Source organism: Macrobrachium nipponense, chromosome 10 (genome assembly GCF_015104395.2).
Source record: "Macrobrachium nipponense isolate FS-2020 chromosome 10, ASM1510439v2, whole genome shotgun sequence".
NCBI classification, from domain to species: Eukaryota; Metazoa; Arthropoda; class Malacostraca; order Decapoda; family Palaemonidae; genus Macrobrachium; species Macrobrachium nipponense.
Window position 1 is genome coordinate 56,147,708 of NC_087204.1, and position 27,968 is coordinate 56,175,675.

Genomic DNA, 27,968 nt, shown 5'->3' on the forward strand with positions numbered 1-27,968 from the left:
CACAGACGTAAAATGTTTTTTTTCAAAAATTCACCATAAATCTAAATATCGTTCTAGAGACTTCCAATTTGTTTCAAAATGAAGATAAATAATTCAGTATTACTACACTGTAAGAGTTTTAGCTTACAATTGCAGTTTTCTACCATTTCGGACGAGTTAAAGTTGACCGAATGTCGATTTTTTTTATATATTTTTTTTATATGCAAATATTTCAAAAATGAGAAAAGCTACCAACCTTAAATTTTTTTTGTATTCTACATGAAATTGCACACATTTTCATATATAAAACTCTATGAAACGCCTAATATGAAATGGAGCAAATATTACGAGAACGCGACGTATGCATTTCAGAGATTTGTGTCGGAGAATCCGCGCGCGGAGGGAAGGAAAGTTTGTTTTTAAATTCACCATAAATCTAAATATTGTGCTAGAGACTTCGAATTTGTTTCAAAATTAAGATAAATGACTGAATGTTACTAGACTGTAAGAGTTTTAGCTTACAATTGCATTTTTCGACCATTTCGGTAGAGTCAAAGTTGACCGAAACTTGGTTTTTTTTCTATTTATCGTGGATTTATATGCAAATATTTCAAAAATGAGAAAAGCTACAACCTTCAATTATTTTTTGTTGTATTCTACATGAAATTGTGCACATTTTTATATATAAAACTTTATGTAACGGTTAATTTAAAATGGTGCAAACATTATGACAATCGCACGTATGATTTTTTCGGAAGAGTTACCGCACGGATGTAAGGAAAATGTTTTTTTTCATAAATTCACCATAAATCGAAATATTGTGCTAGAGACTTCCAATTTGTTGCAAAATGAAGGTAAATGATTGAATATTACTAAAATAAGAGTTTTAGCTTACAATTACGTTTTTCGACCATTTCGGTAGTCAGAGTTGACCGAAGGATGAAATTTTGGCACTTATCGTTATTTATATAAAAATATTTCAAAACTGATAAAAGCTATAACCATGGGTTGTTTTTAGTTGTATTGTGCATGTAACGGTTAATTTAAAATGGTGCAAACATTACGACAAACGCACGTATGATTTTTTTTGGAAGAGTTACCGCGCGGACGTAAGGAAAAAGTTTTTTCATAAATTCACAATAAATCAAAATATTGTACTAGAGACTTCAAATTTGTTGCAAAATGAAGGTAAATGATTGAATACTACTAAAATATAAGAGTTTTAGCTTAAAATTGCGTTTTTCGACCATTTCGGTAGTCAAAGTTGACCAAAGTTTGAAATTTTGGCACATCGTTATTTATATGAAAATATTTCAAAACTGATAAAAGCTACAATCATGACTAATTTTTTTTTTTGTTTATTCTACATGAAAATGCGCGCATATGAAAATATATAATACTCAATGTAACGGCTAATTTAAAATGGTGCAAAAATTATGTCAAAGTGACGAAATAATTTCCGAGATGTGTCACTGATACTTGTTAGTACGATAAGAAAGAAATTCGTGTTTGCGCGCCTGCATAACGATTGTAAACAGAACAACACTTTGATACATGAACTCCCAGCATCCCCCAAGGCGTGTGATTCAAAAGTTTTCAGTTGTAGGCCTATAAGTATTTTTCCGCAAATTTTTAAAAAACTTTTTTTATGTCAACATAAATTACGTCCGGTCGGCACCCAAAAGACAATTTATCTCGACGTAAAATACATCCAATAGGCGTTTAAGGGTTAATATTAATATTTGATAATTAGTCATTCATTTTCCATCATAAAAATGTGTTTATGCATGAAAATGAAATGAAAATACAGTAATTAGTGAATATTGCTTTATAAAAAATATGTTGAATGAGTTAATTTTCTGCAATATACTATTTAAAAATACGCCCCCACAGAAGAACAGCAAGTAAAGTGTTTTAAGATGAGTGAAGAACATATAAAATTTGTGGGTAATTTTATAGAATGGTGTAACTACTAATACATTGTGTCCAATAGTACGTAGGACATACAAAGGAGACTGTAGGTTTGGTGATGTCAGGATGATCTTCGTACATATTTTTATGTTAATGTTTCATGAATGAATATACATTTATGATAAAAAAAATTATTTATTGTGCCTTTTACAGTATCATACTGTTTTAATTTAATCAAAGCAAAATAAAAGTAATCAATGCTTATTGTAAAGTGTATATTTGTTTTTTGATAAATGCTTTCCACGAGGAATTATTCCTTGAATAGGTTTTTCGTTATGAAGAAATGCCAATAATATATAAGGTAAAAATTGTTTAATTACGTTTACGCTTCATCGCCAATTGCAAACAACAATACTACAAAAATCTATGACAGTAATGTTTCTATGACTGCATTGTTCGGAGAAGTTATTTACTATCAAAATGATAATGAATTTAAAATTAATGTTATCCAAAATGTCATTACTACCGTAATTATACACTATTGAAATTTTTTAAAGTTACCAAACAATCAAGGTCACTGTGACTGCAAGCGTATAACTCTATGTTTACATTTTGTTGACTAGCCACTCAGAGTTAAAAGTTGATTTCATTGATATGGAATTATTTCCTTGAATAGGCTATTTTTTATGAAAATATGCCAATAATGTATAAGGTGAAAATGGCTTTTCTGGGCTCGACCTGTGTCGGCCGGTGAAATGTCCCTATAGCACTCATTTCTAGGTATAAATAAATGCTAAATATACCAGAGAAAAAAGCCATATGGAATGCTGGAGTTACTACCTCCAGTTCGCTCACCCTCATAGGGTGTCGGTATAGCACAGGGGCGAGTGGAAGCCACTACCACAGATACTTTGCCAGTTAGAAGTCTCCTCTCTCAAAATCCCTCTCTAGAGAGGTGGCGCTACAACGTCTACCTTCCGCTCGCTACTACTACCTCTGCCAGAAACCCTCACTCCTGAAATAGCACGCACCATTTTCGCTGTCTCCAGGAAGTGTTTTCTGCAAAGCGTTATGTCTTCCCTTGATCAAGAAGCTTCTTCATCTAAGTTGAGTATTCCATTTATCGTTTTTGAACACGTTGGGGCAACGATGCATCCATATTTGGCCCTTATTTTAAGTCTCTTGTTCTTGGGAGCCGGGTATGATGCTCTTACGATCCGCCATTTTGGATGCATGGTTGGCGGCGTGCGCGATTATATCAGTTTTTATCTCGCTGTGTATTTTATTCACTGTTTAGCACTTCATTGTATAGGATACTGTTTTCGTATTCTTTATCGTTCTTCTCGCTCCTTACGAATACTGAGAGCCTTGGTTTTACGGTTTTATCCTTACATTTTTAGCCTATTATAGGGCCCGTCTCGCTCCTGACGTATACTGAGGCTTTGTTTTTTACAGTTTGATCTTACATTATTAGCCTATTATAGGGGCTTTTTTGTTATCATCAGTCCCTCAGGAGCGCGCTGGTTCCCTTTCGTGTGTACGGTGATATGCTTCATAACTTAATGCGCAAGTATTGTGTTTTTGGCATCCTAGGCTAGCCTAGCGGTATGCCAGTTTATTTTTAGAGGTGAAGATTCCTCATTCATTTGCGGTGCACATGCATGTATATTTCTAATTTAGTTTTCGATTATAGTCTTTTATTGCTATTTAATGAGGTTGGAAGTTCTTCACGATATCCTACCCTGGCCTATCTGACCAGACCTAGGCTAGGTTTTGGAGGGTAGGCTAGGCGGGCTGAGTATATCCCACCACCCTTAGTGGCTCCTTGTACCGCCAACCCGACTAGGCAGATATGTTTGCTTGGAGGGTGGCCCAGGACTAGAGAGTTTCTCTCTTGTTACGTATGTAGGGGCTAGGCTTGTCTTACCTGACCAGATCGGTAGATTCGATTTTGTAGGGTTCAGTTATGTTCTAGGCATCCTCCTTGTGACGTCCTTATAGGAGCCATCCTAGCCTACCTGACCGGATCTGTTCTGATTTCGGAGGGTTGCGCTGGGATCTTAGCTGGGTGCGGTTTTCTCCCCCCCCCTTTTTTTCGTCAGTACTTCCAATAATTCCTCATCAATTATTTTATGAATTATTTTTGTTGAGTGTAGCCTGGGCCATTGCCTCCTTTAGGGTGTCAGTTGGCCTACTGTCTTCTGCCCCTTTAGTAGTAGGCCAGTTAACGGCTTCTCGAGAAGTGATGTTCACTGATCGGTTGCCGTGGCCATGCGATCACAACTCGTCCACTCTCCTCCAGACACTCCACCCCCCCTGTCCCGGACTCGTTCCGGCGCTACTTTGTTAGCTCACTGCCTAAGTAATCCATCCGATGAACAACAGCTAGAGCGTAGAGCACGGCCCTGGGGATTAGTTGGAGGAGATTGGGGGATTAGTAGATTATGTAATCTCTGTTGGTATGTCTCCGGGCCTGTGTTTTTTCTGGTGAGGAGTGGTCTGTTTTCCGTACTTCTCTAGTGTTATCGCTGCTTCCCCACTCCGGTGGGGGCGGAACTAGGCTTAGAGATGCGTTTCTAATTGACTTGGAACTGCTACTCTTCTTCGGTGCGATCAGACTCAGGCTTAGGCTTTACCTATTTTCCCTGTTCTGGTCATATCAGGCCAACCCCGCCGGTTAAGGCTATTGTGATAACGAGATTATGGATTCCGGAGTAGGCGGAGACATTCAGAGCTTAATATTAAGAAAATTTATTATGTAGCTTCTGTTGGTATGTCTCCGGGCCTGTGTTTATTCCGGCGAAGTGTGGTCTACCATCACATGCGCGAGGATGTATACACCGGAGTTCTACGTACTGTTGTTCCCGCCGCTCTGTTTTCCGTCTTCTATGTTATCACTGCTGCCCACTCTGGTGGGGGTGGAACTGAACTCAGAGAATGCACCTCCAATTGGTTGGGTATTGCTACTCTACTCCGATGCGATCAGACTCAGGCTTAGGTTTTACCTTGTTTCCCTGTTCTGCTCTTATCAAGCCCACTCCGCTGGTTATAGCTTTGGCGATACCCAAAGTATGGATTCCGGAGCAGGCAGAGACATCCAGAGCTTTATTAATAACAAGTAAGTTGAAGATTATAGTCGTTATTGCCTTTAGCTGGATAAGTAACTTGTTTACGTGTACTCATACCGCCGGAATTAACTCCGGCGGCATTATTTGACAATATTCGTGTATCTTTCCAACTTACAGATGGTTCGCTGCCAGGTGGGGGGGTGCCCAGCCGTTAAGTAACTAGTTTAAGTGTACTCATACCGCTGGAATTAACTCCGGTGGCATTATTTGACGATACTCATGTATCTTTCCAACTTACTGATGGTTCGCTGCCAGGAGGTGGGGTGCCCAGCCGTCCTGTGTAAACCGTATGGGCATGAGGTCTGCCGGTCTCATGCCAGCTGCGCCATCCACCTGGAGGGACACGTGGTCTGGCACCTGGAAGCCTGCATGGTGTGTTACGACCTTGTAACAGATGAGTCGGTAGGTAGCATCCTCGCCTCATTATTACTCTGGGGAACCTGATTTGATTATCTCTTACAGGTTGATCTGACACTCAAGGCCTCCTCGATGTCGACCCCTGGGTAGGGGGGTTTGGAAGGAACGTGGGAGCCGGCCAGCACCGTGCTGTCAGAGGAGATGTGCTCCCTCCTCTACCTGAACGCCAAGGTTTCGGCAGCAGTAGCGGCTCTCATCATAGAGCAGGTCTGCCAAGAGACCCAAGCCCCCCTGGAGGGACCAAGAGGGCTTGTGCGATGACATGACGGAGGAGGTGGCGGCCATCAGCCTGCACCAGGAGCCCATGGCCATCGAGGACTAGGAGGAAGGTAGGGAGGTAAGTGAGACTGGTAGTCGTGGGGCAAACGTTCTTTCCTTTAGCCATCCTTCTCCTCCTTCTTTTCAGGGCTTCCCTGGGAAGTCCACGACCCTTTGGAATAGGTCAGGCTCGGTAATCCCTAATTTGAAAACCTTGAAGACGAAGTCTCTGCGGAAGGCAGTTAGACCAGCCAAGCCTTCCCCGGCAGGCTCCGCCAGGTCGTCATTGGCCCCCAAGCCTTCAACTTCCTCGGCCAAAGCTACTCCCCCAACCAAGGGGTCGAGAGCTAAGTCTTCTAAAGCCAGACCAACGGAGTCCGGCTTCGACTAGGAGGCTTTCGCCACTCTTTTCATGCAGAAGATGAGGGGCTTTCGCCACTCTTCTCATGCAGAAGATGAGCGTAGTAGTGGACTCGAGACTTCAATCGATGTCCACTCAACTCGCCTCGGGTCTAGAGACATCCGGACAGTCCATCATGTCTCTGACCCAAAGGTTACAAGCCCAGGAGGAATTGGTGACCGGATTTCTCCAGTCCGGAAGCACACCGCAGTCCTTTGCAGTGCCAGACACATCCAAGCTCCCACCATTCGAGAATAGCAACCCATGGCGGTTGGCTCTACATGCTCCATTTTCAGAGGGCAGGCTTACAATTGAGGGTTGCGGAACCCGACCCGTGGAAGACTATGAGTTCTTCCCACCGGACCTACAATTCCCCTTCCCGGGCTACGCTAGACTAGCCGAGGAAGCATTGGTCAAGGTAGACAAGGTCCCGAAAGAGACAGTTATCTACCCTAGAGATCAGGCTCAGTCGGCATGGGTCCGCACCCTTACGGAATGGGAGTGCATCAACACCAAGTTGACGCCCTACAAAGGCTGCTATACGTACCATGTTCGTAGCGCCGGATAGCGTCCCGACTCCTGGCACATCAAAGATCGCAGAATTGACACTGCAAGCCGGAATGGAGGACAAACCCATGCCTCAGCTGAAAGAGACGGAGGCTACCTCTTTGCTCTTTCCTGGAGATCTGGAGTGTTGGGCGGGCGCTCCAGCAACGTTCACAGTGGGCAAACTCGACCTGGAGTGTGCCTCCACACAATTCAGTCAGTGAACGTTTGCCTAGAATTCCAGATACCATGATTAAGGCGGAATTCGAAGCAAGATGTAGGCTGAGCAGGTCAATTAACTCAGTCACCACTGCAGAGTTGACAGCTTCTGTCTTTGCAGAGGAGCCTCTATTCCGGGTCCTGACGAAGTCCCTGCTACAGGCTTTTCAATCGGACCTGTATGATTTTATAGTGGCTAGACGAGCCTGCAGGAAGCATGTCTTTGCTAATGCCTCCATCAGGCATGAGCCTAACAAGCTCATAAAGGCATCGATGAGGGGGCCAACCTCTTTCCTGAGGACGTGGTTAACAGCGTCCTCAGCGAGGCGGCTAGGGCTAACCAGAACCTTTGTGTCCGCTAGGGACTTCCATTTAAAAGGAAGTTCGAGACCCTCGGACCACAATCCAAAAGTAGGAAGAGGCCTAGGAAGTATCAGCCTTTCCAGACCTCTCAGCCTCAAGCAGTGGTACAGGCAGTTCCTGTCTCCCAGATGAGCAAGCCTTCGACATGTAAGGCACAACCACAACAGCAGTTTGTTCTGCTGCAGAGTCAACTGACTCAACAGCCTTCGAGTTCGGCTGCCCTGGTGACTTCCACAGCCTTCAACACCTACTTTGAAACAAAGGGGCGTTTCGAGGCTATAATAGGCACGCAAGGGGTAGCAGAGAGCTGGCTCTAGAGGCAGAGGCTTCAGAGGAGGCAGAGGAAGTAAGACCTCAACCAGTCAATGAGTCTGCAGGTAGGCGGGAGACTGTACCTCTCCCGGGACCATTGGACCTTCAGTACGTGGGCCCACAGTATTGTATCGTAAGGTCTGGGGTGGAGATGGAAGAAAGGGTCTCCCCCACCAGTCAATTTCCATCAGATTCCAATGACAGACCTTCTAGACTATGCCAAAGACCTTCTTCAAAAGAAGGCAATAAAGAAAGTCAGTCACCTGAAATTTCAAGGACGTTTGTTCAGTGTACCGAAGAAGGACTCGGACAAACGAAGAGTGATTCTGGACTTGTCCCGTCTCAACTCATACATTCAAAGCGACAAGTTCTGCATGCTAACCGTCTCGCAGGTGCGGACCTTACTTACCCGTGGGGTCATCAACACCTCTATCGATCTTACAGACGCTTACTATCATGTACTGATAGCAGGAAACTTCTCTCCATACCTAGGCTTCAAACTAGGAAAACAAACTTACTCATTCAGAGTCATGCCATTCGGGCTCAACATAGCGCCCAGAATATTCACCAAACTAGGAGAGACAGTAGTGCAGGAACTAAGAGCTCAGGGGGTGATGTTAGTAGCTTACCTAGATGATTGGCTCATTTGGGCAACCAACGACGAGGAATGTCGCAAGGCAACAGCCAAAGTAATAAAATTCCTAGACTACCTGGGTTTCCAGATAAATAAGGAAAAGTCCCGTCTCATTTCGGCGTCTAACTTTCAATGGTTGGGAATTCAATGGGACCTAACCACACACAAACTATCTCTTCCGCCAAAGAAGTGGAGAGAGATAGCGAAAACTACGAGACAATTCCTCAAGAACAAACGGGCTTCTCGTCGTACCTAAGAGAGAATCTTAGGTTCACTTCAGTTTGCTTCAATAACAGATGTTCTGTTGAAAGCCAGACTGAAGGATATCAATCGGGTTGGGCGGAAAAGAGCCAACAACAAGTTCAGAGACAAAATCTCCTTGATTCCGCCAATATTAAGGAAAAGACCCCGCCCATGGACGGAAGTCCGGAGTCTTTCCAAATCAGTGCCACTACAATTTCCCCCGCCGTCTGTGATAGTCCACACGGACACCTCTCTGAGCGGATGGGGGCATACTCTCAGTACAAGAAGGTTCAAGGAACGTGGTCGACAACATTCCGCCAGTTCCACATCAACGTACTAGAGGCAATGGCCATTTTTCTGACCTTGAAACGACTAGCTCCGGCCAGGAACATTCATATCAGACTAGTCTCGGACAGCGCAGTGATAGTTTATTGCATAAACAGAGGAGGCTCCAAGTCGAGCCAAATAAATCATTTGATGATAGCAATTTTTTCGTTGGCAATGAAACATCATTGGCACCTGTCAGCTACTCGCCTGGCAGGAGTACGGAATGTCATTGCAGACTCACTATCCAGAACAACTCCGCTGGAGTCGGAGTGGGCCTTGGACACAAAATCATTCCATTGGATTTGCCAACAAATCCCGGGCCTTCTGGTAGACCTGTTCGCCACGGAGTCCAATCACAAACTTCCGTGTTATGTGGCTCCCAATATGGATCCTCTGGCTCATGCTACAGATGCGATGTCCATAGACTGGAACAATTGGCAGAAGATTTACCTATTTCCGCCAATAAACTTCTTGCTGAAAGTTCTACACAAACTCAGATCTTTCAGAGGACATATAGCATAGGTAGCACCCAACTGGCCGAAGAGCAATTGGTTTCCTCTTCTACTTGAGTTGAAACTCCGTCCCAGATGGATTCCCAACCCAAAACTGACTCAAATAGTACAAACTGCGACTGAGTCAGCATCCTCAAGAATTCTGGATGCCCTAACTTTATGGACTTCATGAAGTTTGCGGCACAGAAGGATGCTAGTATTGACCCACTAAACACCCTGTTCTTGGAGTCAGACAAAAGAGAATCAACACTCAGGCAGTATGATTCGGCAGTAAGGAAGCTAGCCATCTTGCTAAAAGAATCAAGATGTCCAGAAGATGACTACGAATCTGACAATTTCGTTTATTGGAACTCTGTTCGAAAAAGGCCTAGCTGCTAGTACCATTACTACAACTAAACCTCCCTTAAGGAAGATATTTCAGTTTGGCTTTAATATTGATTTAACAGATTCATACTTCTCGTCTATCCCTAGAGCATGTGCTCGTCCGCGACCAGTAGACCGCCCTCACACGGTCTCCTGGTTTTTGAATGACGTACTCAGGTTGGCTTCAGATACTTATAACGAATCATGCTCATATATAACCCTTCTCAGGAAAACATTATTTTTAATGAGTCTGGCCTCAGGCGCCAGAATATCTGAACTGTCGGCTCTCTCTAGAGAACCAAATCATATTGATTTCCTCCTGTCAGGAGAAGTTCTGCTCTCTCCAGATCGGAAATTCTTAGCAAAGAATGAAGACCCACAAAACAGGTGGTCTCCATGGAAGATTGTCCCTCTTCCACAGGACCCATCATTATGTCCTATTACTACATTAAAATCTTATCTGAGCAGAACTTTTAAAAAGTCTTCAGGTCTTCTTTTTATTAGAGAGAAAGGTGGAACCATTTCCTTGAAGGCAATCAGACAACAAATTCTTTATTTTATTAAACAAGCCAATCCGGATTCAGTCCCTCATGTCCATGATATCCGGGCAGTGGCTACCTCAGTTGATTATTTTCATCATATGAACTTCAAGGATCTTTAAAAATATACGGGTTGGAAATCCCCGACAGTATTTAAACGCCACTATCTGAAAAATCTAGAGGCCCCTAAATATTTGGCAGTGGCTGCAGGCAACATTTTCTCCCCTGATACGGCCTAGTTATGTAACTCTATATCTGTATTTTATTATTTTGCTATTAATTATCTTTTGGTACTCACTCTCACCTACCTGCCTTGCTTGTAAATCCCTGCCTTTCTGCCTTTTGTTCTGGAATGGATTGCTCATCAACCCACTCCTGTACATGTACATAGTATTATATTTGTTTTGATGTTCATTACCTGTTGCTTTTTCCCAGAATAGTATGGATTTGGTCATATTAGGTGCATTTACCATTTGTAATTTGTTATTCTTACCTTGGTTATTAAAACAATAATTTTAAGAAAATTTTTATTTTCCTTAAATATAAATTTTTTGTTTACCAAGCTTGTATGGCCAATTCTCTGCTACTATTTCACTGGCCGACACAGGTCGAGCCCAGAAAAGGGATTTTGACAAAGGAAAAATCTATTTCTGGGGGGAAGACCTGTCTTGCCCAGTGAACCCATCCCTCTCTGTTCCTTTTCCCCACCCTTTAGCTGGCCCAAGCTTGGGTGCGTATTTCAGGAATGAGGGTTTCTGGCAGAGGTAGTAGTAGCGAGCGGAAGGTAGACGTTGTAGCGCCACCTCTCTAGAGAGGGATTTTGAGAGAGGAGACTTCTAACTGGCAAAGTATCTGTGGTAGTGGCTTCCACTTGCCCCTGTGCTATACCGACACCCTATGAGGGTGAGCGAGCTGGAGGTAGTAACTTCAGCATTCCCTATGGCTTTTTTCTCTGGTATATTTAGCATTTATTTATACCTAGAAATGAGTGCTATAGGGACATTTCACCGGGCGACACAGGTCTTCCCCCAGAAATAGATTTTTCCTTTGTCAAAATCCCTTTATTACCTTTATTGTTAGGTTATATAATGTGAATCTTTTCATATATGTTGGTGATTATCGCTCTGCGGCCAAGGCTTAGCCTACCAATAAACTTCATATACGCAGCATGGACAAACCCTCAATGCGGCTATTTATACCTGTGATATATATAGAGTGAGAAGTGGTCCAAAGAAAAACCCGTGGCTAACTGATTACGTTACTGCAGGTCTACGACTAAACAATGACACTGTAGTGTAAGAACTAATACGTATACAAATTAGTTATTCAAAAGTTTAGTGCTTGAATGAAAGGTTTTGATATTTTTTATATCGGTAATTATTGCATATACTATATTATAAGATTTTTTTTAATTGATATCATTTGGCCATCCAAATGTTTATCAATTGTCCTTCACATGCACCTGTAGGAAAACAATCTTGCAATAAAAAGATGTCATGGGAAGATTCTCTACTAGCTTAATTAAAATATTAATTGTTGTAGCACAGTACCAAGGTTTTTATCATGAAACATTGAGTGGAATTTACTTGCCAAAATTTTATTCTGAGGTGTAACATTTTGTAATTCTTCCTAAACTGAATTTGGTTTTTCAAATTGTGTGGTATATCAGAAACCAGAAGTGTTTTTAAAGATCTTCATAAAAGTTTAAGGGTTGTGGAAAAGTGGTAAGGACCCTTGGCTTACATGACAGCATTTGAGGGTAATGGACTTTAATTATTTACGTTGTATGATCCTAATTTGTGTTTTAAACGCTTTTCCATGTACTAGTGTATTACCTTTCCATGTACTAAAGTTATAATTTTAATGACTGAATACAAGTTTTTCACATACATATGTAGAATATTTTCCTTAAATCATAGATTTTGTATCCCCTTGAGTACCACAACAACAATTCTAGGGAATTTTTTGAAAAAGGACCAAAGGCAACAGATGTACATTAGTTTAAAATGTATACCGAGATATTTTGTGTGTGTTGAAGACTTTTAGTGTATTTTATACATTTTTGAGTGTTGGTTTTCTTTCTGTTTTTAACTATTCACTGTGACATTTTTTTTATTAGTCTTTTCACTGTTTTTAGGTTTTGTCCTATCCATAGATATTAAGTACCATGGGTTTGAGATGTTATGAATAGATAAATTGTTATAATTGGGTAGATAAATGATTGCAATTATAAATATGCTTCTGTCAGATATAAGATGAGATTAGTAAACAGTTACTATTATTAAAATATTTTTTCTATTTTTTTTAGGTGACGCACTGGTTTATGCGGTGCATTGTGGATACGGACAATTTTGAGGAGCGTTGGAATGTGATGATGAGAATAGTCGAAATAATGGTCATGTTTCATGACTTAAATAATTTTAGTGGAGTTTTTGAAGTGTCCAGTGCATTATTTTCTGCAGCTGTTCATAGACTAGAGCTCACCAAAATGGTAAGTGAAGCTGCCTGATTGGTCATTGCATGAATGGCCTTTTCATTTTTATACTGAATGAATTGTGTAATATGATTTTTTATTTCAAGCACTGTATTTCCAGGTGAATGAATGCTAGATTTAGTGTTTCTCCTATGCAGAGGGTACTTGCCTCTTAATACCAAACAAAACAATTGCATTATTGTAGTCAGATTGGCATTTCTTGTAAATTGACAAATGCAGTATCAATCACTGTGACTTAGAATATGTAAACCTGATAAAAAGAATGGATTAAACCAAACGAGTGTATGACAAAATGCAAAGGAAAAAGGGATACTGTCAAGTGATTCGAATAGGTGCTGGAGAAAAGGTAAGGAAAACTGTAAAATTTTATAATTGTCTTTTAGGTGTAAGGCCAGGTAGGTCAACAGCAGACACATGGGAAAAGTTATAGGATATACTCTACATTTGTAGATCTTGAGAAAGGATTTGACGAGTACCGAGATGAGCAGTGCGATCAACATTATATAAGTTAGAGTGGATGGTGATGTTTCTGTACCATAACACATGATCTGGTGGTGTTTAACTACCATCACATATGAACTGGTGATGTTTCTGTACCATAAGACATGACCTGGTGATTGTTTCTATGCCACAACACAAGACCTGGTGATTGTTTCTATGCCATAACACAAGATCTCTAGTGACGACAGTGGTTGTTTCACCAGAAAAATATGAGACAAATGTTGGTATTGGTGTCCATCAAAAGGGAGCCCTGAGCCTTTTGCTGTTTGATATAGTAATGGTGGAAGAAGCTAAAGCTACAAGGAGTATATAATCATTGTGATCGAGTTTCTACGCAACACCGATGAATTCACGAAGTGGCTTTACAGAGAAGGTTTTCTTGGTGGTTATTCAGGTGCAACACAGTAAACAAACAATTCGTGAAAGATGGGACCAGCAAGGCCACAGCCCAGCCCATATACATGTGGTACTGTACAAATAGCAAGTGCGGAAAGAAGGTATCAGTCCGGCACGGGTCATTTTTTGAAGTCATTGTTGTCTCTCATAACAACAATTATATTAATATTTTGTTTCACTAAGAAAACCCTACAGTGTGTTGTGAGGGATTTTGTGATGCCTCTAGCACCTCACACCATGGTGGATTGGTATAATTTTTGTAGACATATGTTGCCAAATCCTGTTTTCTGAGAGTAAGAAAATTGGTGGTCCTGGTCATATTGTTGAGATCGACGAATCTAAATTTGGGAAATGGAAGTACAACCGTGGCCGTAAGGTGGACAGATCTTGGGTGTTCGGTGACATTGACCGACAGACATGAGACCTTTTTCAAGGTGGTTCCTGACCGTTCTGCCGAAGCTCTGCTCCCGGTGTTGCTTGATAGCATGCTTTCAGAAACCACAATTGTATGTACTGTATCCAGAAGTGGTATCTACAATCATGTTCCATGACCATTTCGGGCATTTCTAAATCTGATGAAGTGTGCCTATCCACTTAAAAGCTGCCCAACATCCCCCATCCCAGATTTAATTTTGCAGTCCAAAACAATTAGATCAGGACCTTCTACCAGTGAGGGACATGATCCCCCGCCTGTTTCAAAGAAGCTGAGACTGATACCTTCGTGGTCATCTGACAGCAGCGACTTTGAATAAGGTAAATTGTATAATAATTTTTATGTTAGCCTAAATTAGTGTTTGGGTTAGTTCGAAGCCAGTACCAAAGCACATGTTTGAACAGATCTATCGGCCCTAAATGTGCACGTAGGTACATGCGTGTTGCCGTCATTTGTATGTAAAGTGGTAGGTCAGTCCGTGGTACCGAGTAAGGTGTTTAATGTTATGTGGGGAATTATAGCCTAGGCTAGCCATCTCCTTTTGTATGTAGAGTGCCTAATTCTCTGTAACCCCTGAAGCTAGCTTGCGTAGCAAAACAATACCTCTTGCCAGAACAAATGAGCTTGCCAAGAATATTTTAATATGTGGATAAGGCGCAAAGCACCATTCCACCATGTTCTTACTGACAGCACACATTAGCAAATTCACCGTTACAATCTAATTTCTCAGTAATGTTGGTCAGTGGTAGCCTAGGCTAGGCTGTCGTTTTACATATAGAGTAGTGGTTCAAAGTTCTGTATGCTAAGTAAGGGGTCCTAGGCTAGCCTAGGACAAACTTGTATGCAAAGTAATGGGTCAAACTTTTGTATGTAGAGTAGCAGGTCAAAGGTTTGTATGCAAAATAATAAGTCAAACATTTGTATGCAGAGTAAAGGGTCAACTGTAACTAAACTGTAAATATGTAAATTAATGTGTATTTACACCAGGAATTGAGAGTTTCGGATGCTGTAAATGTCCGAGGCTGTTTCCCCCCACCCAAAAACCCCGGTTTCCCACAATGGTCCCCCTTTACCATTCAATGTTTTTCCTATGCTTTCTTTTCACCAGGTCAACTACAAAATCGGTGTTGTTCATAACAATTATAATGTTCCCATCTCAATTCCAAAACTGCAATATACATGTAGATAGATAATTTCAGATTTTTTTTCCACAAAAATCGATCATCTGCGGATATGTAGTTGCTCCTCACGAACCTTTCTGGTGTTACTTCTCTACATTTCTTATTGGCACTGTTTGAAGTTACTTTACCACTTCATTTTTTACGGGCACTAGGACCAGCTTGAGTGTCACTGGACACCTTTCAAATAACAAAACTGTCCAGAGATATTTGTCTCTGATGTCTCTTCAATATCTGCCTAAAATGATACAAAGTGTTGTCTTTAACATATTATAGACACAGATTACATCATCTTTGTTAGGATGACATGTCTCGACAAAATTTTGTAAATCACTCCACTTCGCAAACATTTCTTTGCTCACTGAAGTAGGCACAGTATCCCCTCTCTCTTCCTCAGATTCCTCATCTGCCGCCTGTTGCTGTTCCTGCTGAAGGTCTTGCAGCTCCTCCATGGTTAGCTCTTCCCTGTGGGCATCCACTAGCTATCCGACATCCTCGCCACTCACATCCAAGCCCATGGACTTCCCAAGAGACACAGTAGACCGCAACAGGCATATGGTTGTTGGAGTCAGCCTCAAACCCCTCGAAATCACTCCCTGCTAAGACTTGGCTATAATAAGACTTATGCAGTTGAAGATATTGAAGGGATGCATCCAGAACTCTCTTAGGGTCAATTCAGTGTTTGAGGTCACTTCAAAGCCCCTTTGGAATAGTGCCTTGGTATAGTTTCCAGAAGTTTGAGATGATGTACTGGGTCCGTGGCCTGGATGAGATGAGTGGTATTAAGGGGTCAAGAACTTCACAGTGACAAATTTGAATTCATCTAACAGCTGGTCTTCCAAGCCAGGAGGATGCGCAGGAGCATTGTCCATTACCAGGAGGTACTTGAGAGAGAATTGATTGTTGTTGAGGTATTTTTTATCACTTGGGCCAAACACTTCATTGACCCACTCAACAAAAATTTGTCTCGTGACCCATGCCCATGCCTTTTTATTGGCCTTCCACATCATAGGCAATTTATTCTTTATGACATTGTTTTTCTTGAACACTCAGGGAGTTTCAGAGTGATATACGTACAAGTAGGAGTTTCACTTTGCAATCCCCTCTGGCATTTCCACAGAATGAAGAGAGTTAGCTTGTCTGTCATAGGTTTTTGCCCAGGCAATTAATTTTCCTCCTGTGTGATATAGGTCCGTTTTGGCATTCTTTTTTCCAGAACAGGCCTGTCTCGTCACAAATGAAGACTTGTTATTGGGAGGAATCCTTCAGCCACAAGTTATTCTCTGAATTCACCAACAAATTCTTTGGCAGTATGTTTATCTGAACTCGTAGCCTCCCCATGCTGTACGACATTATGGATGCCCGTACGCTTTCTGAATTTTTCAAACCAGCGTCACTGCCCTTGAAATCACTAAGAGCAGCACTTGTTGTTGACATTTTCTTCCTTAAATTGGTATGCAGCATCCTCGCTTTCTCACAAATGATCGCTTCAGACACACTATCCCCCACTAACTGTTTTTCGTTGAACCACACCAACAACAGCTTTTCAACATCTATTAGTTGCGATCTCTGTTTAGATAATGACATGACCCTTTTTGCAACATCAGCTGCCTTGATTTCATCCTTCTTTCTACATATGCCCCATTTTCATACTTTGCTACAAGTTTTTTCTTGAATTCTATTGTATTTCTGGTCTTTTTCACCGAAGGAGTGGCACTTGCACCTTTCTTGGGCCCCATGATGACTCTGCAATGAGTTTTATGACAAAATATTGCACAAAACACAAGAAACCCGTGCGATGATGCAGACTATGAGCGCAGAGATCCTTGTAAGGTGAGAAACAAAGCCAGAATGGGTCACGAGAGAAAACGGAATGCTTTGTTTGGGTTCTTCATACAGGGCCCAGTCACACGCTGGGCCCGAGATAGAGTATTTCCTAGTGTACAAAAACCGAGGAAACGTACAATAACCGAGACAAAAAAGTTTTTGAAAACCAAAATGTACGAAATGAGAGGCATACGAAAACTGAGGTTTGACGGTACTAATTAGAAGTCAGCTCTAGATAACAGGTTTTAATTTTTTATGTCATACTGTAAAATCAAAATTTGTATATATTTAGTTAGTCACTAACACAACCATCATAATTGTACCTACAATACTTACGTACATTGTATTGTATTTGTTCCTACAGAAGTACAAATCATTGCTTCTGTATAGGAGTGTCTTTCTGTGCAAGTGAGATAATCTAATACAAATGGCTCTGGTTTTTATACTTAGGAAAAGAACAAATTCTTATTCAAAATTTCTTAGTCAAAATTTATTTTTCAGCAGCAATAATTTAACATTTTATTAAAGACTTGTAGGTATGTAGAATTAGATTTTGCTTTTGTTAAATGACTTCAAACTGAACCTATGAAATTAGAATTTTATAAGGACAGAATAGTTACTATTTTTTTTATTTTATTTTGGATTAAATGCAGATTAAAAAAATAATTTTTTTTCTCTCTCTCTCTCTCTCTCTCTCTCTCTCTCTCTCTCTCTCTCTCTCTCTCTCTCAACTGAATGAAGTTTATAAATGCTGCAATCAAATAGCTTCATTTGCAAGGATTCTTCAGAGTGCTTAGCATGTAGCATATTCAAGCTTTGCAATTTAGAATATAATTTAGAATGGTTTTATTAATGATACAATTTTTCCATCAGCTTGTCTTTAAGTCTGTCAGGGAACACTGTGTTATTGTAGGTTGAGCTGTAAGCACAGTATTACGAGCTGCTCCAGGAGCAAGAGTCTGTGCCAGCACAAGGCTGGCTTAATCTTAAACAAGCACAGTATAAACTTATGAGTTCACAAGTCCTGCGCTATAGTATTGTGCAACAGAGACCCAGGCACGGACGGGGAAAATGGAGGAGATTTTGAAAGTGTGTGATTATAAAATGCTAAGATGCATGGCCAAAGTGTATTGGAAAGTCATATTACAAATGAGAAGTGGAGAGATATGGTTTAAAGTTCCTTTGAAGCAAAATTATCGTAGATATTGAGATTGTGTGGACTTGTAATAAGAATGGATGAGAACCAGTCAGAAAAACTGGACATTATTAAAATGATTGTGATGATAGGTAGAGTAAACCAACTGCAGTATAGTCAAGATAGTCTCACACATGAATTGCAAAATTATATTAACTCTTGACTATCTGGAACAAATTGATAAGTCACCATCTTGCCACACTACACAGCCTTATAGTAGATAGACCTTCATCTAGTGGAATTGAGTATCAGTTGGTCTTGTTAATACATTGTGACAGGTTTTTTTATTAATTTTTCTTACTTTACATGGATTTATAACATTGTATGTGATATGAATTTCTCCGACTATTTTTGTTTGTGTTTTGAGGATTTAAATAAGTTAATTTTTACCAACAGGAAGTAAGAAAGCGTCTTCCACCTGCACAACTAAAAGTGTTTGAGGAAATCTCTGAATTAAGTCAAAACCACTGTAAAAAGTATCAAGAAAAACTCCGTTCTATCAATCCCCCTTGTGTCCCTTTTTTTGGTAAGTACTATAAATATTGAAAATCAGTTTAGTTATTAAAGCTTTAATTCTTTATTTAGTAGATGGTTTCTCTCTAGAAAATGCATATAGATTTCAGTACTAAGGATTCTTCTGAGAATTTAATTAGACGCATAAAATTCTTTCCATAATATTAAGTGACCAGTTTTCCTATTTTTTCTGTTTGGTGTAATTCGTAACTACCATAATTAATTCAACAGTTTATTTCTGCTCTTAAAAACAAAACATTAAGATATAGAGTAAAGTAAAAGAAAATGTTAAAAATATATACGACTAGTGAACCTTGTAGTATCATGTTAAGTAGTTTTGTAATAAAAATGAGTTCAGCGTAATCAAGTCAGTGTAATCATGTTTAGTATAGGCCATCCCTTCTTACTAAAATTGACGTTTGTTCATATGCAGAACAAACCTGGGTGTTGATATAAGAATACATTCTTCCAGCACCATGCCAAAACTCTATTGCCTAGTATTTCTATTAGCCTTACTTCTAGCATCTCTCCCTGGTCTGGAAGTACAGGACTGTAAAGGCCATTGCTGAGGGGCTTTCTTAGGTGACGATGGAGCAGACTGACTGTATCCATTGGTCGAGGTCGTATTAAGGCCTTCTTTGCCAGCAGAAGGTTGAGGTCTAGGGTTTGATGAGCTAGGGCAAGAATGACCAGCAGATTTTGACAACTCTTGGTGATCTAGTTGGTCATTATTTTCTGCCCAACATCTGTCTATACCAATGTCAAGTTGCTTCATAGGAAAGAGAGATGGGGAGCTAACTAACCTTGAAACTTTTGAGAGGGTTGCGCCTCTTCTTGTTAACAGTAAGTTGACCCAAATGTTAGCATTTGAATGGGTCAGGAAAGAAATTGCCTACCTCCAGACTGCAAGTCTAATGAAAGGGGCCCTCTCTTCTGTATTGTCCACTGCAGTGGAGGAGTTTTTTACCACTGTTGTGGACCATAAAACCAACCAAGAGACAATCTGGAAAACAGAAGAGGTGGTTGATGCCAAGGTATTAGCCTCCTAACATGAGCCAAAGATAACCCTGGACATAAACGAACCAGGTCTGGGTTCACTTGTCTAGATGGCAGAGCCACATTAGGGCCTGTATAAAACTGGTTATGCCGAGGAAGTGGTAAAGGTGGAAGCTTGAGTGACCTACTCAATGGAAGAGAATTATCATGCCCACATATGGGAGAAATAACATGACTCAGAACAAACTCAGCATGATTTGAGCATGGCAACTCTATAAAAGTCTTTGAATCGCTTCAAAGAACCAAACAAAGCTTCAACACCGTGGTACCTTGACATACGAAAGTCCTAGGTTACGAGAAATTCAAGTTATGAAAGCAAATACAAAGATTATTTTGGCTCTACATGCGAAAATAATTCAGGTTATGAAAGGTTGTTGCTGTAAAGTCCCGAGATTTACCCGTACCGCCGAGAACAATTTTAAAACTCGCGCGCTGCCAACTGAGTAGACTCACCACCATCCTCCCACTCTCCCATTGGTTCCTGATGCTAGTCACCGCCATAAGATCCTGCTCTACGTAAAGGCATTCTTCTTCGGCCACTGCTTTGCACCAGTGTTATCATACACATGCGGAATTCATTCGTTCACATATACGATGTCGTTTGTTAACGTAAATTCTTGTTAGTGATTTCGTTGTATTACTTTATCGTGTTGTGTGAGAACTTAGTTAGTATACTACATAACTTAATTACGTACAGTATAGTCGTGGGTCCCAAGAAAGTTGCTGAAGTTCACGGTAAGAAGAGGATGCTTTCTATGGAGACAAAAGTGGAGATTATCAAGAAGTATGAAGCTGGCATGCGGTTGAGTGTGAGCGCTAAGGAATACGGCCGAAATCCGTCAACGATAGGCACCATCCTTAAACAAAAGGAAGCCATCAAAGTAGCAACACCTTCTAAAAGCGTGACTATTTTGTCCAACAAGAGGAGTCACGTGCACGATGAGATGGGGAGGCTGCTTCTTGTATGGATGAAATACAAAGAAATCACTGGCGATACGATAACCAAGACGGCAATCTGCCAGAAGGCCAGCGCTATTTTCGTCGATTTGATTGCCCAGGCCGAAGACGACAGAGGAGAAGGGACATCGACGCCAACCCCAGACTTCAAGGCTTCTCATGGGTGGTTTGAAAAATTCCGGAAACGAACTGGCATCCATTCGGTGGTGCAGCACGGCGAGGCGGCCAGCTCGGACACGAAAGCGGCCGAAGCCTTTATTAAGACGTTCGACGAGATGACGATCAATGAAGGCTACAGTTCTCAGCAAGTCTTCAACTGTGATGAGACACTTTTTTTGGAAATAAATGCCTCGTCGGACGTACATCATGGAGGAAGAAAAGCAGCTCCCCGGGCATAAGCCTATGAAAGACAGGCTTACGCTCGCACTTTGTTCAAACGCAAGTGGGTGTTGCAAGGTGAAGCCCCTACTTGTCTATCATTCGGAGACTCTTCGAGCCTTCAAGGCCCACAAAGTGCTAAAGGAGAAGCTTCCAGTGATGTGGAGGGCTAATACAAAAGCCTGGGTAATGAGACTTTTGTCCACCAAGTGGGTAAATCTGTGTCTCAGCCCGACAGTGAAGAAATTCTTGGAAGAGAAGCGCCTCCCTCTGAAATGTCTGCTGTTGTTGGACAATGCCCGTGCTCACCCTCCTAGCTTCGAGGAAGCCATCCTAGCGGAGTATTCTTTCATCAAGGTTCTTTATCTTCTGCCTAACACCACCCCTCTCCTCCAGCCCATGGCCAGCAAGCGATATCAAACTTCAAGAAGCTGTATACGAAACATCTTTTCAAGAGATGTTTCGACATTACCGATACCACAAACTTCACCTTGCGCGAATTTTGGAAGGAGCATTTCGACATCGTCTATGGATCCGACTCATCGATCAAGCTTGCCAGGAGGTTTCGAGGCGAACCTTGAATTCTTCATGGAGGAAACTCTGGCCTGATGCCGTATCCGCCTGAGACTTTGAGGGATTCGACGTGGGCGAAGCTGGTGAAGATTCAGAAACAGTTGACGATCCTGAAACTGTTTCGCAACCAGATCTTGACGAGATCGTTGCACTCGGTAAGTCCATGGGGCTGGTCGTCGATGAGGACGACATCAATGACCTTCTCGAGGAGCACCAAGAGGAGCTTACGACGGATGACCTGAAGGAGTTGGAGGCCATGCAACATAACATCGTTCAAGAAGAGTTCTCTAGCAGCGGCAAGGACGAGGAGGACAACCCTATGACTATGGGAGAAATTAAGGATGCTCTAGCTGCTTTTCATAAGGTGCAATCATTTGTAGAAAAGACACCCCGAAAAGGCTTCCACAGGTTGTATGCTTGCGCAGTTCGATGACGTTGGCCCAAGTCGTTTCAGGAACATTGTGAAAAGCAGGCAGAAGCAATCTTCCTTGGATAGTTATTTTTTAAAGAGGCCTTTAGTAGGAGTAAGCAAACAGGAAGATCAAAGTGATACTACGAAAAAACAAAGTTGAAAGTGGTAAAGAAATTGAAATTTTGTATAAAAAAAAAACGTAACATATAAAAAAGTAAAAAATCAAAAAAAGAAAAAAAAATTTAATTTTAAGAGTTTTGTAAAGTTAAGTGTTAACGTTTTGTGCCATTTGTCAATGTGTTTCGTAAAGAATAGTGTTAATGTTTCCTGACATTTTTTAATTGTTCCGTAAAGTTAAGTGTTCAAATTTTCTACCATTTGTCCTCCTCCTCTGTCGCCACTTTTGGAGATAGCCTCACTCGAAAGGTAAGGTTCCACATTTTACTACATACGTACGTATGTACGTACAGTATTTCTTGTATACCATGTACACTAATACACTTTATTTACAGGTATGTAGTACATATTAGTAGTATATGTAGTTTAAGTTAGGTATTGAATGGTCAAAATTGTTGCAGTATTTCATTGTTTATTGGTCAATTTAGCTTTATTATAAAATTTACTGGGGTGTTTTTTAGGGCTTGGAACGAATTAGGCAATTTCCATGTAAAATGCGGTTCAAGATACGAAAAACTCAGGTTACAAAGGCCGCCTCGGAACGGATTGATTTCGTATCCGGAGGTACCACTGTACCTGTTGGGAAATCTGAAGAAGCCATTGTAGCTACCTTTAGAAAGATTGTTCTACTCACAAATGAGCTCAACAGCCTCGATTTATGTAATACGTAATAAGCTTCTGGTTTTCTAAGTCTTCTACCTTCTGACCAAGGATAACACCTTATAGGGGGCATGAATGATGGCTGATGATGAAGGTAGGTTATGGGAATCATCCCATTCAAAGGAACAAGAGGTAGACCTCCAATTTCTATGTAACGGATTTGTATTATTACACAGCTTTGCAGGGCTAGCAACATGTCTATGGCTGACCAAACTGGAATGGCGATCATGGTCTCTCCTAGGAGATTGCAAATGAAAGATAATGCGATGACAAAGGACAAGGCTGTAAGGCCAACCTATCTGGAGTAACTTCATGCATGTGCTTCCCTTCGTGGACGTGTCTCAAAACATGGCTTCGAGAACTGGAGTGACAATCACTAACTGTCCTGAGAGAGGATGAACGAGAATGAGTGATAGACAAACACCTATGGGGATGTGAACTGACAGGACTTCTGAGACTATGAAAACTTTGTACAGAAACTTCCAATGGCAAAGCAGGGAAGAATGGGAAGGGGTAAAATCTTCATGGAAGATGAAGCAGCTGGAGGAAGCTTGGACAAGGAAGAGGTGAAACAAGAAGTAGCCTGAGAAGCTGCCATTGAAGGAGGAGAAAACCCCTCTCAAAATGGTGTCTCCAACTTCCTCCTATGTTGCCTCATTTTGGCAAAACCCCTCCACTGCTCAGGAGTCCAAGAATGACATTCAGAATAAGGATCAGTAACATTACAAGTATTAGCTCTTGTAATGTTACTGATCCTTATTCTGAATGAGGGTGTCTCAACCAATCCAAGAAAATGAGTGAGAGCAAGGGTAGTTACCAACCCCAGGACATTTTCTTTGAAGCTTATAATTGGGTGGCTAAGAGGAGTTTTGGGTTTGCATTTCTTAAAGTAAAACAAGCACAAACACAGTGTAGCACTGTTTTACAAAACAAACAATCAAACCAGAGAAAACATGGGCAAAAGGGAAGTGGCAAACACTGGCTTCGTTAGGAAGGTCAATGGCACATCCTACTAGTAAGTTGGTGAAGAAAAAACTTCAGACACCATGGCATCATGGGTAAGAGGAGGTCGGCAGATACCTCTTCTCTCATCCCATTGGCTGAACCCCATTGCCACCAATTCCTTGTTCTACAATTTTATATGCTTTTTACCAGTTTCCAGCTGGTGCTAGAATTTATCTTTACTTTAAGACTGCAGGGTTAACTATGAAAAGTAGGACATCTTCTCTGTTGAGTAATATACTGAACTCATGTCATTATAGGGGATCTCTTCATAGGGCATGGAAATGCATGTTCCTTTGGCAGTGCGAGGACATCTCCTCTGTCTACAGTGCAAATTCTTTTCTCTCCACTCAGAGTTTCTGTTTAGTAGATACCTTTCTTTTGGACCTTTCTCAGAACAGAGGAAGTTTTTTATGCTTTTGCTGTCAAGGGTCACAAGGCTGCCATATGATTAGTTCTTTGTCTGAAAGATTAGGATATCACTTCAGCCTGGGAATTCTTTTATGTGGTTCAAGAGCTTTGAGCAGTTGTGTTCACCTAGGGAACTCAAACCTCCTACGTGGTACCTTACTCTGGTACAGTCACCTCTCAATTAATGTGAGGTTTATGTTCCTGGAGAGCTCGTCTTAGTTAAAAACGAGTTTAAACATTTTTCCCTATATGAAATAACAGATATAAGAGGGATTATGTTCCTGGACTTGGGGAACTCTGCTTTTTTGCTAAGTACAACCAAATTGGATAACAGCGACATCTGTTTGGTGTATTTCAACCATCGTATGATAGTAAACTATTACCGTATGTTATAAATGACGTTATGTAGAATATGACTGATATATTTTTATATAGTAACTTTATTTGGTATAGATCAAAGGTCAACAAGGAAATATGGTGTTGAATTTAAACTAAGTTGTAGCTGAAGCTGAGAAAACTTTTCAAGCTGCTAATGACTGTTATCATGCATCTGCAACAAGGATAAAATGCCAGTAAAGGGATGCCATGAAATACAACTGCAGATAAAATTGAATTGAGAGAAATCATTTTAATCAAAACTACTGGGCTTGAAACAACAAATTTTACTGTTGTATTCACGCAAATAAGTGTTAAATAATGTAAAGCTCGTATTACGATGAAATCAAGTGAAAATAGCAAACTGACTTTTTTTTTTTTTATGCAATAAACGTGCTCCCAACGCAATCTGTTTACAAAAAAAATAATTTAGTTCACAATGAGACTTATTCAAGCCATATTTCAACTTAAAAATTTGTTGTAATACAAAAAATTACCTTGTCTCAAATAAGTAAAGTATCTGGATATATGTTTATGCTAACTAGAAGCAAGAAAATTAGCACAGAACAGAGATAAATACGGTGAAATAAACTCTTATTCGCTATCAGCTGATTTCCAAACCAAAACATGTTATTATTTTATAACACAATAATATGAGAATAGTACATACTATATTATTGGATACAGTAATGTATAACTTTTTAAAAGGTTCATGGAAAAGATGCATATTATTCACTACGTGTGTAATTATATGGAACCATCAGCAGCATGACATCGCTCAATTATGCCGATGTCGGAACAAAGCTGATTCTCGATCATGTTGAATTTTTTTTTCCTTTATTAATAAATAAACAAAATCTTTCACTTTATTAATAAAAAACCAAGTTTTTCCCTTTATTAATAATTGCATACTGTGCTGTCTTTGTTTATGTCGATGGCCGTCATCTGCAGTGCTGATGTGCGGGTGATTTGAAAATGCTCGGCCGCCAATTTGCGTTACATCAAAATGTTCGCATTTTTTTAACATTTTAAAATATTTTGTAGCTCCCGTTCAATCGAAAACGTGTTAATTAAATGTGTTCATTGAGAGGTGACTGTACCGAGTAGTCTCTAACAAGCTCATTGTGAGCCCATGTGTCAATTGTCTTACAGGGAACTGACTTGGGAAACAGTTTTCCTTGTGACCTTGGCTTCCTTGGAAAGAGTTGGAGAGCTCCATGGTCAGTATTATGATATAAACACACAAGGGTTAGGGTCGGTAGCTTTCAAATTTATCCTGGAATTCGTGACTAAGACCCAAATTCCCTTGGTTCACCACGGCAAATTTGCCTCCTCCTCGGTTCCTTCCTGTATGAAGTTTTTATCAGCAACCTTCAAGAGTGACTTCTTTTCCCCACTAGAGCATTGCGTTATCATCTAAAGGACTAGTCACCTAGAGCCTAGGTGTCATAGACTTTTTGTTAACACAGGTCAGGCCAAGAAACAGGTGTCCTCAAATACTACCCTTTAGTTCAACTACATGAGGTGATTGGGCAAGCCTACTCCTCATTGTTAAGTTCTGTTACCAATACTGTGCATGCAGAAGCACATGACATCAGAGGAATAGTTTCCTCCCCAGCATTTAAGGAGAACCTATCTGTTCATAGAATTTTGAATGCTGGTTCCTGAATGCATCAAACCACTTCTAACATTCTTCTCTTGAAGGATGTTGCCCACAGGTCCTTGAACAATTTTCCATTGGGTGCAGTGGTGGCTGATCAACAAGTGTAGCTCATCCAGTGCCTCCTTGCATGACAGTTTGTATCTAGCCTAAGATGATAGTGTGGAGGAGGGAGTGAGGGAAAGGATTAAGTCCTCTTCTTTAGAATCCTCATTACTAAGAAGAGTGATCAGGTGTGTCAAACCTCCAGTCTGTTCAGGATTCTCATACCTCCCTCCAAGTGTGAGTGTATCCTAATGTTAAGACTGAAGGTTTGCTCGGCATATGGATGAATAACAAATTTTCAATTAATTTGTATTTTTCATAGCTAACAAACCTGAGGTCTTAAAATAGACTGCCTACCTCTAGCCAGCCCTCTTATGTTTCATCCTGGGTTACAAGAAAGACTAATGCCAGATACCAAAGATTACTTGCATTTACAATTTTTTATTGTTTTTAGCCAGTTTCATCTATCTCTAGAAGATTTATCCTAATGTTAAGACCTCAGGTTTGTTGGCTATGAAAAATAGAAATTAGTAAAAAAATTTGTCATTAAATCATATTGTTCTGTTGTATCTTAGCTGGGTCTCCACTTTTATTTTTTATTTGTAGGTATGTACCTGACCAATATATTGCACATCGAAGAAGGAAACCCTGACTTCCTCCCAAAGGCTGCTGAGGGTTTAATTAACTTTTCCAAGAGACGGAAAGTTGCAGAAATCACAGGAGAAATTCAGCAGTACCAAAATCAACCATACTGTTTAGAAGTAGAACCACGCATTAGAGTGAGTACTAGTTTCTGTTTACTGTTCTTAGTACATTTAAGGTTATAACCCAATGTTGTAGAATATTTTGATATCAATAATCATTTTTACACTTTGAGAGTGTTGTGGAGGGGGGCGTTGCAGGCCAGCTGTGTTCTAAAAATTCCTGTTGTAAAACATTGAGATGCAATTTATTGCTTATGAATGTAAGAGTAATTTTCTTTGAGTGCATTGTAAACTTACTGTTCACTCTGTAATTCAGGTTTTGCTCTAATTTTCAGGCTGAATAAATTAACTTTTTTTAGTATGTTTCAAGATTAAACTCAGAACAATGCATAGAAGTTAGCTGGGAACTAAACATACTTTTTATTGCAATGTCTTACCAAACAATTATACAGCTGTAGGTTCCCTATGAATGACAGACAATAGATTCAAAACTTCCGCGGTGGTGCTGCCATTGCTGATGTAGGTGACGTCATCTCCCTCCACTCGAGGGAGCTACAGGTACAACGGCCTGGGTAACATCAATTCGTTCTCTACCGGCTTCTGGTGAACATCGTTGGTCAGTGCAGACATTTTCTTTATTTGTTGGGAAGGGATTGAAGCTAGTTAGCTGAATTTCTATTCTGCAATTTTGTGACTTTACCATCATGTCGGACTCTAGTCCTTCAGGAGTTAGGTTTTGCGCCAGAGGGTGCAAAACTAGGTTAGTTAAACCAATATATATGATTCGCACACTAAGTGCATTAAGTGTAGGGGTTGTGAGTGCTCTAGAGAGTCTACCTGTGATGAATGCAAGGATTGGAGTGAACAACA

The 27,968-nt window shown here is 40.6% G+C and overlaps 1 protein-coding gene across 1 annotated transcript in view; it reads left to right on the top strand.

Annotated features, from left to right (window-relative positions):
• Window positions 1-27,968, top strand: part of LOC135223630 (son of sevenless homolog 2-like) — a 547,573-nt gene that overhangs the window by 288,068 nt on the left and 231,537 nt on the right. Inside the window, 3 exon segments of the mRNA XM_064262244.1 lie at window positions 12,460-12,642; window positions 18,572-18,701; window positions 27,001-27,173. Coding sequence (XP_064118314.1) covers window positions 12,460-12,642; window positions 18,572-18,701; window positions 27,001-27,173 — 486 coding nt within the window.